The sequence below is a fragment of the Saimiri boliviensis genome, chromosome 17 (assembly GCF_048565385.1).
Source record: "Saimiri boliviensis isolate mSaiBol1 chromosome 17, mSaiBol1.pri, whole genome shotgun sequence".
NCBI classification, from domain to species: domain Eukaryota; kingdom Metazoa; phylum Chordata; class Mammalia; order Primates; family Cebidae; genus Saimiri; species Saimiri boliviensis.
The window spans coordinates 71,271,479-71,284,537 of record NC_133465.1 but is presented as its reverse complement, the minus strand read 5'-3'; the positions used below and the strand labels follow the sequence as shown (position 1 = coordinate 71,284,537).

The window sequence follows — 13,059 nt, the reverse complement described above, 5'->3', positions numbered from 1 at the left end:
TTTTTTTTTCTAACTAAAAAGTTCAGGAAATACCTATAAGGATATACTGGACCATGTTCAAAGTGGTTGAATTCAGGTAACGGAATTAGAGGCAATTTTTCTTTCTCTTTTCCTGTATTGATTGGGCCAGAGCACGTACGAAATTTAGTAAGAAATCTTTTTTCTTTTTCAAAAACGTTTCATATTTTAGCTTAAAAATGGAATTGGGAGTGATTGAAGGTGATTAAATAAATAAATAAAAAGGCTGAGGCAGGAGGATCACTTGAGCCTGGGAGGTCAAGGCTGCAGTGAGCCATGTTCTCATCGCTGTACTCTAGCCTGGGTGACAGAGCTAGACCCTGTCCCCCCCCCCCAAAAAAAAAAAGGTGGGGGCCAGGTCCAGTGGCTCATGCCTATAATCCCAGCACTTTGGGAGGCTGAGGCAGGAGGATCACTAGGTCAAGAGATCGAGACCAGCGTGGCCAACATGGTGAAACCTTGTCTCTACTAAAAATACAAAAATTAGCTGGGCATGGTGGCAGGCACTGTAATCCCAGCTACTCAGGAGGCTGAGGCAGGAGAATCTCTTGAATCTGGAAGGCAGAGGTTACAGTGAGCCGAGATCACACCACTGCACTCCAGCCTGGGCAAAAGAGTGAGACTCTGTCTCAAAAAAAAGGAGAGTTGAGTGTTTTTCTAGGTGTTTAATGTGAAGGACAAGTGAAGAGCTCTGAATTGATCCCTGCAGACAAGAACTAACAGTCAAATGTCTCTGCTCCAGGCAGGTTAGGGACTAGATGGAATGAGGGTGGGGAGGGGGGACCTTGAGGAGTAGAAGCCAGGGTCTCCATGCTCTGCTCCCCCCACCGCCGCAGCAGAGCCCTGTGAGGCCCGGGCAATGGCAGCAGGGTCCTGAAGCCCGCGCAGGCTCTGAACCATACTGCTGTCCGGAAGGGGTGGGGTAAATGTTGGGGAAAATCCCCAGGGGCCCGGGATCCCTACCTGCCGCCTTCCTGCCTCCTGCGCCCTCCCCCGTGCGGCTGGCCCTGCAGGCTGTTGGAGCTGGGTTACCCCATGGGGACCCTCTTGTTCTCTTCTCTCCTCCATCTCCCTCCCCTCCCCGACAAGCCTGCAATCAGCTGACCAGACTGACAGATGCAGGTGCGTGGAAGGCGGGAGGCGGGAGGCGGGAGGCGGGGAGGCGGAGGTGGGGTGACGCCAGCAGCCTATGGGTTAATGGTCCTGGCAGGGGCTCCACAGGGGACCAGGGGTCAAATGTCTAAGATTGAGACAGGCACGTGGGCTACTATTCTGGGGCTCTGATCACGGCTGTCTATTTATAGGGCTAGGGGGCCGCCTCACATAGGCAGCAGAGAGGCTGCCCTGCTGCAGTCACCGTCCTCACCGCCTCTGCAGGCTGCGGGCATCTACCACTACCGCAAGGGACTGAGGGGCCTTGGCCCAGCAGGGACCCCAGGGCCTTGGGGCACTGTGTGAGCTGGTAACGTGGCCGCCCACATGGGCAGCAGCATGGAGCCCCCTCAGGGTGCGTACCTGCACCTGGGCGCTGTGATGTCCCCCGTGGGTACGGCCCGCGTGCTGCAGCTGGCCTTTGGCTGCACCACTTTCAGCCTGGTGGCCCACCGGGGCGGCTTTGCGGGCGTCCAGGGCACATTCTGCATGGCTGCCTGGGGCTTCTGCTTCGCTGTCTCTGCACTGGTGGTGGCCTGCGAGTTCACAAGACTCCATGGCTGCCTCCGGCTCTCCTGGGGCAACTTCACGGCTGCCTTCGCCATGCTGGCCACCCTGCTGTGCGCCACAGCTGCGGTACTGTATCCGCTGTACTTTGCCCAGTGGGAATGCCCACCCAAGCCCGGGGGCTGTGCTGCCAGGGACTTCCGCCTGGCTGCCAGCGTCTTTGCCGGACTCCTCTTCCTGGCCTACGCTGTGGAGGTGGCCCTGACGCGGGCTCGGCCTGGCCAGGTGACCAGCTACATGGCCACCATGTCGGGGCTGCTTAAGATCGTCCAGGCCTTTGTGGCCTGCATCATCTTCGGGGCGCTGGTCTACGACGGCCGCTATGGGCGCTATGTGGCCACCCAGTGGTGCGTAGCCGTCTACAGCCTCTGCTTCCTGGCCACGGTGGCCGTGGTGGTCCTGAGTGTGATGGGCCACACGGGGGGCTTGGGCTGCCCCTTTGACCGGCTGGTGGTGGTGTACACTTTCCTGGCTGTGCTCCTGTACCTCAGCGCTGCTGTGATCTGGCCAGTCTTCTGTTTCGATCCCAAGTACGGCGAGCCTGGACGGCCCCCCGACTGCGCTCAAGGCAGCTGTCCCTGGGACAGCCAGCTGGTGGTGGCCATCTTCACCTACATCAACCTGCTCCTGTACATCATCGACCTTGCCTACTCCCAGAGGATTCGCTTCGTGCCCAGCCTGTAGCCCACAGCAGCAGCTGCCCACCTCTACTCTCTGGCCAGCATCTCCAGGCCCCTCGAGGGGGACTCAGGTGAACCAAGGTGTCAAGTAGTGAGCAGAAGGGAAGCCAAGAGCTCAGAGTACATGCAGTGCATTGGGAGAGGTCGCTCCCCGACTTCCAGGGTGGGCTCACAGAAGGACAGACGGACGGGGCAGGGCAGTAGGGCAGAGGCCCAGGGCAGAGGCAGGGAGAGCCTCCCCTTGGCCAATCCGCAGCTAGCTCTCTCACCACTTCCCAGCGCTCCTGGAGCTCAGTGCTGGTCACTGCAACACAGGGAAAACCTTAAAGCAGCTGCTGCTGTGACCCGTTCTGCAGCTGGGGACACTAGGCTGGAAGGATTTGCGAGGCACCCAGTACTTCCAGTAGTGTCTGGAGACCACGCTCAGGCTGGCTAAGGCAAGCTGAAAAAGGAATGATTTCCAGAGGAGACAAACCCAGGAGAGCACCTGGGCCAGGCAAGGGGAGGGAGGGGCACAGGGAGCCGGAACCACCTCCTGGCTGGGAGGGGCAGCTCCCAGAACCCTGGGAGGAGAGGTCTGCTTGGGGGGCTGTGCCAGCTCACAGACAAGATGCCAGAAATCTGGACCAGCCTCTCCCACTCAACTTTGGGAAGCCTCTGGGCTAGTGGCCACAGCCTTTGGAACCAGAATTAAGACTGTACTATGGTGGAACCAGGCTGCCTCCGGTGTCCGCAGGCTGGAGATGGCGCAGGTGGCCGGGAAGAGCCTTTAGAGGCCGGTGGCACCAAGTGCACCGTGTGCGGGAAGGAGATGGTTCTGCCCCAGCCACAGGAGCCCCACCCAGACACCCATCATCAGCTGTGGCAAAGCAGCTCCAGCTGTGGCCCGGTGGGCACCTGTGGCACTGGGAGGGAGCCCGGCTGAGGGCGGCCACTGGACACAGAGTCTGGGCACTGCTTGCCTCTGCTCAAGGGTCCAGTTGCCAGACACTCCTGACACCGGGGCTGTCACCCTCCACGCTCCAGCCAGTTTCTCCTGCACAGAAGCCCAGCCCAGCCTGGACCACCAGCCTGGAGCCGACCCACTGGCCACCCCTGAGCCCAAGCCAGATGGGCGGTGGCCATGGCCCCTCAGCCCATTGACTAGGCCCCAATGTCCTTGAGCAGGAAATAAATGCTGATGTTTAGACACACCCTGCCTCTGGCCCCGCAGTCTCTTCTGAGGGGCCGCGGGCACCTGCTGCTCCCGGCGACCCCGCTCAGCGTGCTCTGGGGGAAGGCTGAAGAAGTGGCCCTGGGTGTGTCCCGGGATTGCGGTGAAGGGCAGGCTGGGCTTCTGAGGGTCTGAGCAGCCTCCTGGGGATGTGGCAGGCCGTGTTCTCTGCCTCGGAGGGCTGACGGGCCAGTCTGGCTCAGACGGGCCTGTGGCTCATGCCCATCTCTCCCCCAGGCCCTCAGCGCTCGCCTCCTTCCCCCCGCGCCCATCTGGGCATCTCTGGAGCCCTGGACATGAAGGCAGACAGATGCATTGCTGCTCCTTTTGGACTGCGGTCCCCAGAGTCGCATCTGTGCTGCTGCCAGGACGTGAGGAAGGGCTCCGTGGGCCGCTGGGGAGGGGCTCGCTTGTGTTAGCAGCAAACGGGGTCTGACCAGGGTCCTTTACTCAGAGCGGTGGGTGCTTTGGGCTCAGTGGCAGATCCCAGACAAGGGCAGTCAGCTGTGGGGTCTGTCGCTGGCTGAGGGTGGTGGGGAGGGGGCACAGGGACCACCTGCCTCCTAACTCCAGGGGAGACCTGGACGCCACTCTTGGGGGGACCTGGCCTCCTTCTCTCCTTTCTTTGCTGGCCAGAATTCTGAAATGAGTTGTCAGAAACTTCCCGGTTTCCTCCCTGTCGGGTGGCCTTCTGCCCGCAACACACCACCAACCTATTCCTAAGTCTCAAAAGTCCTGAGGAAGAGAAAGGAAGGGGAGGGACCAGGGCTGGGCAGCTTGCTTCAGAGTCAGTCCTGTTGACAGTGTATCCTGGGCCCAGAGGGCTGTCCCTGGTGAGTGCTGGGTTTTTAGGTAAAAGCATCGCTTGCTTTTATCACTTGGTGATAAGGTGAGTTTGAAACTGGATCTGAAAGCACCGTGGCAGCGCTAGGCTTCGTGCCCCAGGTTTGAGCTGTCCATCTGGACAAGCTCCTCCCGTGGCCACCACACAGAGGCCTCCCAGTGTTGGTGGTGGTGATTACGTGTCCACACGGGGGACCGGGTGGACAGATGATAGCCAGAATGCGCAGCCCTGCCGCCGCTGCAGGAGCATCCCAGGCCTCTGAAACAACGTGCTGGAAGAGCCGGTCATTATCTGAGAAACAGCACAGAAAACATAAGGCAGCTCCAGCCGCGCGTGGTGGCTCACACCTGCAATCCCAGCACTTCAGGAGGCCGAGGCCGGCAGATCACCTGAGGCTGGGAGCTGAGACCACCCTGACCAACACGGAGAAACCTCATCTCTACTAAAAATAAAAAATTAACTGGGTGTGGTGGCACATGCCTGTAATCCCAGCTACTCTGGAGACTGAGGCAGGAGAATCGCTGGAACCCGGGAGGCGGAGGTTGCATTGAACCGAGATTGCGCCACTGTACTGCAGCCTGGACAGCAAGAGTGAAACTCCATCTCAAAACAACAAAAAGAAAAACATAAGGCAGCTCCTGTCAGGGATGGGCTGTCAGTGATCACTTCTGACTTTGCCGGTTAATGTTGCCACTTACAGGAACTCTGACCATCCAGAGGCCTACACGAAGGCCCGGCTCGGATGAACTCCCAGCATGTCCTCAGGGGGAAGTGACTGGAGCTTCACTTTCCCTAAAACCCAGGGGAGGCAAGATGCTCCAGGACTGGGGGATGCTCCTGGCAGCCCGGGAGCTGGGGCTTGCCACATGGGGCCGGTTTCCTGGGTTTGCTGGTGGAGCGCCACCGTGTGCCCAGCTAGAGGAAGCCCAGATGGTAGTGCCCGTGGCTGCACTGTCAAGCCCATTTTTTTTTTTTTTTGAGATGGAGTGTCGCTCTGTGGCCGAGGCTGGAGTGCAGTGGCCTGATTCCAGCTCACAGCAACCTCCCCACCCGCCAGGTTCAGGCGATTCTCCTGCCTCAGCCTCTCCAGCGGCTGGGATCACAGGAGTGAGCCACCACAGCCAGCTAATTGTTTTTTCTGTATTTTTAGTAGAGACAGGGCTTCACCACGTTGACCAGGCTGGCCTCAAAGTCCTGACCTCAGGTGATCCGGGGCCTCGGCCTCCCAAAGGGCGGGCAGTACAGGCGTGAGCCACCACGTGTGGCCGAAATAGTGATATATTCAACGTGCTTCCACTTGGGAAATTATTTTCAACCCTATCCCCACCAAAAAAAAAAAAAAAAAAAAAGAAAAGAAAAAAGAAAAAGGAAAGGAAAGAAAACACCGGGCTTCCCTGAACTCCACGGCGGAAGGGAGCAGCTACCAGAGCGCGCCGGCCCTGCGCCCAGGGACACCAGCGGGATGCGTCCCTGTCCAGGCAGCCAACGACAAAGCCTCGCATGGAGTGCCCCTCACGAGCGCCCCTGACACGCGGGCTCCCCGACACGGGGGCTCCCCTCACACGCGCGCTCCCCTGACACGGGGGCTCCCCTGACACGGGGGCTCCCCTGACACGCGGGCTCCCCTGACACGGGGGCTCCCCTGACACGGGGGCTCCCCTCACACGCGCGCTCCCCTGACACGGGGGCTCCCCTGACACGCGGGCTCCCCTGACACGGGGGCTCCCCTGACACGGGGGCTCCCCTCACACGCGCGCTCCCCTGACACGGGGGCTCCCCTGACACGCGGGCTCCCCTGACACGGGGGCTCCCCTCACACGCGCGCTCCCCTGACACGGGGGCTCCCCTGACACGCGGGCTCCCCTGACACGAGGGCTCCCCTGACACGCGGGCTCCCCTGACACGGGGGCTCCCCTGACACGGGGGCTCCCCTGACGCGCGGGCTCCCCTGACACGGGGGCTCCCCCGACGCGCGGGCTCCCCTGACACGGGGGCTCCCCTGACGCGCGGGCTCCCCTGACACGGGGGCTCCCCTGACGCGCGGGCTCCCCTGACACGCGGGCTCCCCTGACACGGGGGCTCCCCTGACACGGGGGCTCCCCTGACGCGCGGGCTCCCCTGACACGGGGGCTCCCCTGACGCGCGGGCTCCCCTGACACGGGGGCTCCCCTGACGCGCGGGCTCCCCTGACACGCGGGCTCCCCGACACGGGGGCTCCCCTCACAGGCGCGCTCCCCTGACACGGGGGCTCCCCTGACACGCGGGCTCCCCTGACACGGGGGCTCCCCTGACACGGGGGCTCCCCTCACACGCGCGCTCCCCTGACACGGGGGCTCCCCTGACACGCGGGCTCCCCTGACACGGGGGCTCCCCTCACACGCGCGCTCCCCTGACACGGGGGCTCCCCTGACACGCGGGCTCCCCTGACACGGGGGCTCCCCTGACACGCGGGCTCCCCTGACACGGGGGCTCCCCTGACGCGCGGGCTCCCCTGACACGGGGGCTCCCCTGACGCGCGGGCTCCCCTGACACGGGGGCTCCCCTGACGCGCGGGCTCCCCTGACACGGGGGCTCCCCTGACACGGGGGCTCCCCTGACACGCGGGCTCCCCTGACACGGGGGCTCCCCTGACACGGGGGCTCCCCTGACGCGCGGGCTCCCCTGACACGGGGGCTCCCCTGACGCGCGGGCTCCCCTGACACGGGGGCTCCCCTGACGCGCGGGCTCCCCTGACACGGGGGCTCCCCTGACGCGCGGGCTCCCCTGACACGGGGGCTCCCCTGACGCGCGGGCTCCCCTGACGCGCGGGCTCCCCTGACACGGGGGCTCCCCTGACGCGCGGGCTCCCCTGACACGGGGGCTCCCCTGACACGGGGGCTCCCCTGACACGGGGGCTCCCCTGACACGCGGGCTCCCCTGACACGGGGGCTCCCCTGACACGGGGGCTCCCCTGACGCGCGGGCTCCCCTGACACGGGGGCTCCCCTGACGCGCGGGCTCCCCTGACGCGCGGGCTCCCCTGACGCGCGGGCTCCCCTGACACGCAGGCTCTCCTCCCACGCGGCCCCCTCGGACCCCCTCCGCCGTTGTCCTGAGACCCCTGGTGCAGGTCCCGGGAAGCGCTACTCGGAGAAGCGCGGGTATGGCCGCAAGCGGAGGGGCGCGTGCTGAGAGGTGCCCGCCAGGGCGCTGGGGTCCGCGGGGCGGGCGGCGGGTCCGGCGGGCGGCGTAGGAGGGGCGCGCGGATGATGCAACCGCTCCGGCGCCGCCGCGCGCTCTGATTGGCCGGCGCCTCGTGGCCGCGCCCGGATTCGCTCGCGCGACGGGGGCGGGGCCGGGTTGTGGGTGCCGCGTGGCGCGCGTGGCGGACTCGGGACGACCAGCGCGGGGTAGCTGGGCTGGGATCGGCGCTGGGGACGGTGGGCGGCGGCCACCGGGTGGGGCGCGGCGGTCCCCCAGTCCGCGCGGGGTGGGAGCCAAGACGGGAGACCCCCGGGCGCCGGGCCCGCCCCGGGCTTACCCCGCTCCGGTCGCTTCTGCGGGGCCGCGACCCCTCCAGTGGCTGCAGGACCCTCGGCAGCAGCCCGGGGATCGCCGCGCTGCCCAGGGGCCCCGGAGCCGTTAACGGGTCGGGGCTACGGGCAGCGAAGTGGAAAGTTAGACCAGCTGGGACCAAAGGAGGTGGGTACGCGGCTGTGGGAGCAGCGGCCATGCTGGCACTGCCCCCCCAGCTTGCTCTTGATCCTGCCGGTCTCGTCCGGCAGCTGCCTCTGCAGAGCTGGTGCCAACTGTGGGGCTTTCGGCCAGGGGTCTCCGGACAGCATGAGCGTGGGCTTCATCGGTGCTGGCCAGCTGGCTTTTGCCCTGGCCAAGGGCTTCACAGCAGCAGGTAGGCCCCTGGGTGGGGGACGGTGAGGCCCAGTGGGAGAGACTGGCCTCTTTCCCCTTCTGCAGGGCTGGGGGCTGAATGTGGGGGACTAGGTCTCAAGGCCTGAGTCCTGCGGGAACTGGCAGCTCGTGTGTATTTGGGGCTTTAGGTGTGCTGTCTTACCCTCCTTCCTGGGAATGGGGAGGGACAGAGGCCAGAACTGGCCGTGAAGAGCGACTCTTTCTCCTCTCAGGCGTCCTGGCTGCCCATAAGATAATGGCCAGCTCCCCAGACATGGACCTGGACACAGTTTCTGCCCTCAGGGTAGGTGCAGGTGGAAGGGAGGAAGGAGGCTGCAGCCCCCACCCCAGTGAGGGCAGGGTCCCTGGGCTGGGGTCTTCTGCCTCCTCACCATGCCAATTGCTGCTGGGAGCTGGGTGGTGGGAATGTGTGCAGCTGATGGCAGGGTGCTGTTCTGGAATGCAGTTTCCCTGCCCAGGGTTAAAGTTTGAGCAGGGCTCCGCTGGGGGCCTGGCAGGTGGGTCCACAGCCTGGCAGCCAAAAAACACACTTGGGGATGGCAGGCACACCACTGGAGACCACCACTCACACGTGGTGGGCAGGGGTCTGGGTCGGCGGTCTGAGACGGGTGGCAGGGCAGTGGCGTGGATGGAGCCTCTTTTTCTGTCTGCAACAGGAACACATTCCACAAAGAGTTTTTCCTCAATTTCTGGGTGGGAAGGGTAATCGAGGGGGTGGTCAGAGCCCTGAGCCCCCAGCCCTGCCCACCCCCAAATCCAGCATTCTCTGTGCCATTCTACCTGTGGGGCCTTTGGCTTGGTCGGGGTGCAGACAGTCATAGGACCATGCTGAGCCCACTTGTTGCCTCCCGCAGAAGATAGGGGTGAAGCTGACACCCCACAACAAGGAGACGGTGCGGCACAGTGATGTGCTCTTCCTGGCCGTGAAGCCACACATCATCCCCTTCATCCTGGATGAGATAGGCGCTGACATCGAGGATAGGCACATCGTGGTGTCCTGTGCAGCCGGTGTCACCATCAGCTCCATCGAGAAGGTAGCACTGTAGGCCCAGCGGGGTGTGGAGAGGGTGGACTGGAGTCCTGGCCCTCAGTGCTTCCGTTTTCATCTGCAACCTACCGGGAGAACTCGGGCACTGCTCGGTGGGGTAAATGCATCTAGGCAGTGTGTCCAGGGCCAGACTGACACACTGGTTTCTCCTCCAGAAGCTGTCAGCATTTCGGCCAGGTCCCAGGGTCATCCGATGCATGACCAATACTCCAGTCGTGGTGCGAGAGGGGGCCACTGTGTACGCCACAGGCACACACGCCCAGGTGGAAGATGGGAGGCTCCTGGAGCAGCTGCTGAGCAGCGTGGGCTTCTGCACAGAGGTGGAGGAAGACCTGATCAACACCGTCACGGGGCTCAGTGGCAGTGGCCCTGCCTACGTGAGGACTGTGGGGGCAGCTGGTGGGAGCAGATACTTCCCAGGACTACAGGGTGCATCTGTCCCTGCTCTCCTGGGAGGACCAGGGTGGAGGGCTCCAAGGCTGTGGGAACTGGAGTCTGCCCACAGCGGGAGGAGGGGAGGCCCAGGACAGAGGCTCAGGGCGCCTTCTTCCCGCAGGCGTTCACAGCCCTGGACGCCCTGGCTGATGGGGGCGTGAAGATGGGGCTTCCAAGGCGCCTGGCCGTCCGCCTCGGGGCCCAGGCCCTCCTGGTCAGTGTGTTTTTTGACCCTGTGGTGGGGCTGCACTGGGAGCAGCCGAGTGGGGAGTCCGAGGGTGCTGCAGTGGCTGGGGCAGTGCCCCACAGAGACAGGTGGGTGCCCACAGCCTTCAACCTTCTGGCTGCAGGGGGCTGCCAAGATGCTGCTGCACTCTGAACAGCACCCAGGCCAGCTCAAGGACCACGTCTGCTCTCCTGGTGGGGCCACCATCCATGCCTTGCACGTGCTGGAAAGTGGGGGCTTCCGCTCCCTGCTTATCAACGCCGTGGAAGCCTCCTGCATCCGCACACGGTGGGCCCCCGATCTGCCTGCATCCCTGGTTACGTCCTGGCATGGCAGAGGCCTCCGTCTCACACACATCTGCGCATTCACACACTCAGCAGATATGTAGTGCGCTCTGGCCTGGCGTTGGGCAGGACACGGGGGGCCCTGAGGTTCCCTGGGGGGTTATTGTGGGCAGTGCCCCCCACCTTCCATTTTTTGCAAGAAACGGACGTCCACAGAGGGACCCAGATGCCCTGCCCTGTGCTCCCCACATAGCTCCACCGTCGTCACAGCCAGGAGGGTTATTCCAGCCGAGGGCTGCACCAGCGGGGTGGCAGGGTGGCCAGGCACACCAGGAAACCTCTGTGGGCCAGGATCCACCTTCTTCCTTCTCTCACGGGGGGTTAAGTCAGTTAGACCAGGCGGACACACAGTAGCATCCGGGCACAAGGAAAACTCCATGGAAAGTGAAAGAGAAGCAAAGAGCAGGAGAGGGACGGAGTTTGCCGTTTGCCTGGGATCGCACAGCTGGTCAGGGCCAGGCTGGGAGCCACTGTCCCCAATTCAGGTTTGCAGGGTGGGTGAGGGCATCTTTCTCGCCACACTGGCCGCTCTCCAGCCCAGACACCCTCAGACTCTGCTGAGTGCCAGCGTGTGACAGTGAGGGGAACACGGGGTTCCTGGTCTCACCTCCAGCCTGCACAGGAGATGGGCGTAAACCCACATCCCGTGGTGGGGCCATGAGGGCTCGGTCTGGGGGGCACTGTGGGAAGATCTGGTGATGCCAGGCTGACTTGAATGAGGTGAGAGGGAACTGAGCAGCTGTGCAGGAGCGGGTCACCGGCAGAGGGAATGGAAGGTGCTGAGGTGGGGGTGACCGCCTCGCCCAGGCCTGACTGGCCCTGGGAGCTGTGGCTTGGCTCCCACGTCCCGGGTGCATACTTGTGCTCCACACCTAACCTTCCCACCTCTCCAGGGAGCTGCAGGCCATGGCTGAGCAGGAGCAGGTGTCCCCAGCCGCCATCAAGAAGACCATCCTGGACAAGGTGAAGCTGGACTCCCCTGCAGGGGCTTCTCTGTCGCCTTCTGGCCACACCAAGCTGCTCCCCCACAGCCTGGCCCCAGCAGGCAAGAAGGATTGATGCGTCCTGCCTGCCCACCATCCTGCCTCCACTTTCTCTTCTCTCCTCACTAGAGAGGATACGGGATCTCCGAAGTGGCCCACTGCCTGTGGCCCGGATCAGTGCTGGGGACATAGCTAGGGAGGAGCCTCATCAATTCTCACTGGAAATTTCTGTGATCTCTAAGTGCTTCCCAGCCCAGAACAGGGATGGATTGCCCAACCTTAACCTCCTTTCTCCTCTGCTTCCAAACCATGTCAGGACTACCTTCCTCTAGAGCTCAGGAGCCCGGAGGGTCTTCACCCACTCCTACCCCAGTGTCAGCTGGTATGGGCTCCTTCCTGAGGGCAAAGGTCAAGGACCCCCTCTGTGAAGGCTTAGCGGAGGTGGGATCCCACCCTGCCTCCTACCCACTCCCTGCTCTCCACTCAGGTAGAAACCTCTCCTTCCCATGTAAGAAGGACCGGAGGGTCCCCAGCATTCCACACCCAGTGTGGCTCCTCTTGGCTGCCATGCACCCAGATGCCATGGACATTTGGGGAAAGGGGTCCTTGGGGTGCTGGTGAACTTCCTGTGGTCATCGCCTTCAGCTCCTGACCTGCCTGCCTGCCTGGTAGGGTGCTATCACTTCTGTTCTGGCCCTTTTAAGTTTTTTTTTTTTTTTTTTTTTTTTTTTTTTTTTTGAGACGGAGTTTTGCTCTTGTTACCCAGGCTGGAGTGCAATGGCACGATCTTGGCTCACCGCAACCTCCGCCTCTTGGGTTCAGGCAATTCTCCTGCCTCAGCCTCCTGAGTAGCTGGGATTACAGGCATGCACCACCATGCCCAGCTAATGTTTTGTATTTTTAGTAGAGACGGGGTTTCACCATGTTGACCGGGATGGTCTCGATCTCTCAACCTCATGATCCACCCGCCTCGGCCTCCCAAAGTGGTGGGATTACAAGCTTGAGCCACTGCGCCCGGCCCCGGCCTTAAGTTTTATAAATTGGTTTCCAGCCCCCAGTGGCCTAACTCCTCATTCCGACACATGAGTGGAGGATCTGCCTGGGAGGGAGGGTGGCGACTGTGGATGGAATAGTGGGAGCCTTCAATGATGAGCTAAGGGCTGCCCACACCTTGGGGGGCATCTGCCTTACTGATTAAAATGTCAATGTAACCTAATGCAAAAGTCTGCAAATTCAGGTGTTAGTGTCATGCAAAACCAACCCCCTACCAGAAACAGAATAATGTTTGACCAAACTCCCAGGCACCCTGTGGCCCAGTCAAGTGAACACATACAGGCAGCCATCCCAGGAGGCCCACCGGACTGGAGGAGCTGCTGAGGGTTGGGTTCCTTCAACATAGAGACAGCAGGATGAGGCCCCCCTTCCCTCCAGAGGCAGTGCACACTGTGTGAAGGGACCTGGGCCAGGTGGCCACAGGGTGTCAAGGTGTACATGGGGGTCCAGGGTATGCAGGGGGGTCAGGGTGTGCAGAGGAGTTCAGGGTGTGCAAGGGGGTTCACGGTGTGCTTGGGGGCAGGGCCTGCTGCAGGGGGGTTCAGGGTGTGTAGGTGTCAGGAGAGCTGAACAGCTTTCTGGGAACTT

General features: G+C 62.6%; 2 protein-coding genes across 5 annotated transcripts; both read left to right on the top strand.

Annotated features, from left to right (window-relative positions):
- The first annotated feature begins 990 nt into the window (after nucleotides 1-990).
- On the top strand, nucleotides 991-3,610 carry MYADML2 (myeloid associated differentiation marker like 2). Its single transcript, XM_010342293.3, has 2 exons — nucleotides 991-1,140; nucleotides 1,323-3,610. Exon 2 carries the CDS (start codon nucleotides 1,498-1,500, stop codon nucleotides 2,419-2,421), a length of 924 nt encoding a protein of 307 aa, XP_010340595.1. The 5' UTR covers nucleotides 991-1,140; nucleotides 1,323-1,497; the 3' UTR covers nucleotides 2,422-3,610.
- Nucleotides 3,611-7,808: 4,198 nt separating this feature from the next.
- On the top strand, nucleotides 7,809-12,641 carry PYCR1 (pyrroline-5-carboxylate reductase 1). Of its 4 annotated transcripts, none has more exons than XM_039475839.2 (8): nucleotides 7,809-7,862; nucleotides 8,238-8,362; nucleotides 8,595-8,665; nucleotides 9,237-9,416; nucleotides 9,586-9,807; nucleotides 9,987-10,079; nucleotides 10,216-10,379; nucleotides 11,329-12,641. In XM_039475839.2, the coding sequence occupies exons 2-8, from the start codon at nucleotides 8,296-8,298 to the stop codon at nucleotides 11,492-11,494; spliced, it is 963 nt and encodes a 320-aa protein (XP_039331773.1). In that variant the 5' UTR covers nucleotides 7,809-7,862; nucleotides 8,238-8,295; the 3' UTR covers nucleotides 11,495-12,641. The 4 variants fall into 4 exon arrangements, with proteins under 4 accessions (XP_039331773.1, XP_010340596.1, XP_010340598.1 ...); XM_010342294.3 differs by lacking the exon at nucleotides 7,809-7,862 and adding an exon at nucleotides 8,069-8,154; XM_010342296.3 differs by lacking the exon at nucleotides 7,809-7,862 and adding an exon at nucleotides 8,072-8,154 and having other exon boundaries at nucleotides 8,281-8,362.
- Nucleotides 12,642-13,059: the final 418 nt, after the last annotated feature.

Bases quoted from the DNA above. Each gene is read 5' to 3' on its own strand.
- PYCR1 (XM_039475839.2), top strand. From the start codon at position 8,296: ATGAGCGTGGGCTTCATCGGTGCTGGCCAGCTGGCTTTTGCCCTGGCC. The intron at 8,363-8,594 runs GTAGGCCCCTGG...TTCTCCTCTCAG, and splicing joins CAAGGGCTTCACAGCAGCAG to GCGTCCTGGCTGCCCATAAG. The intron at 10,380-11,328 runs GTGGGCCCCCGA...CCACCTCTCCAG, and splicing joins GCCTCCTGCATCCGCACACG to GGAGCTGCAGGCCATGGCTG.
- MYADML2 (XM_010342293.3), top strand. From the start codon at position 1,498: ATGGGCAGCAGCATGGAGCCCCCTCAGGGTGCGTACCTGCACCTGGGC.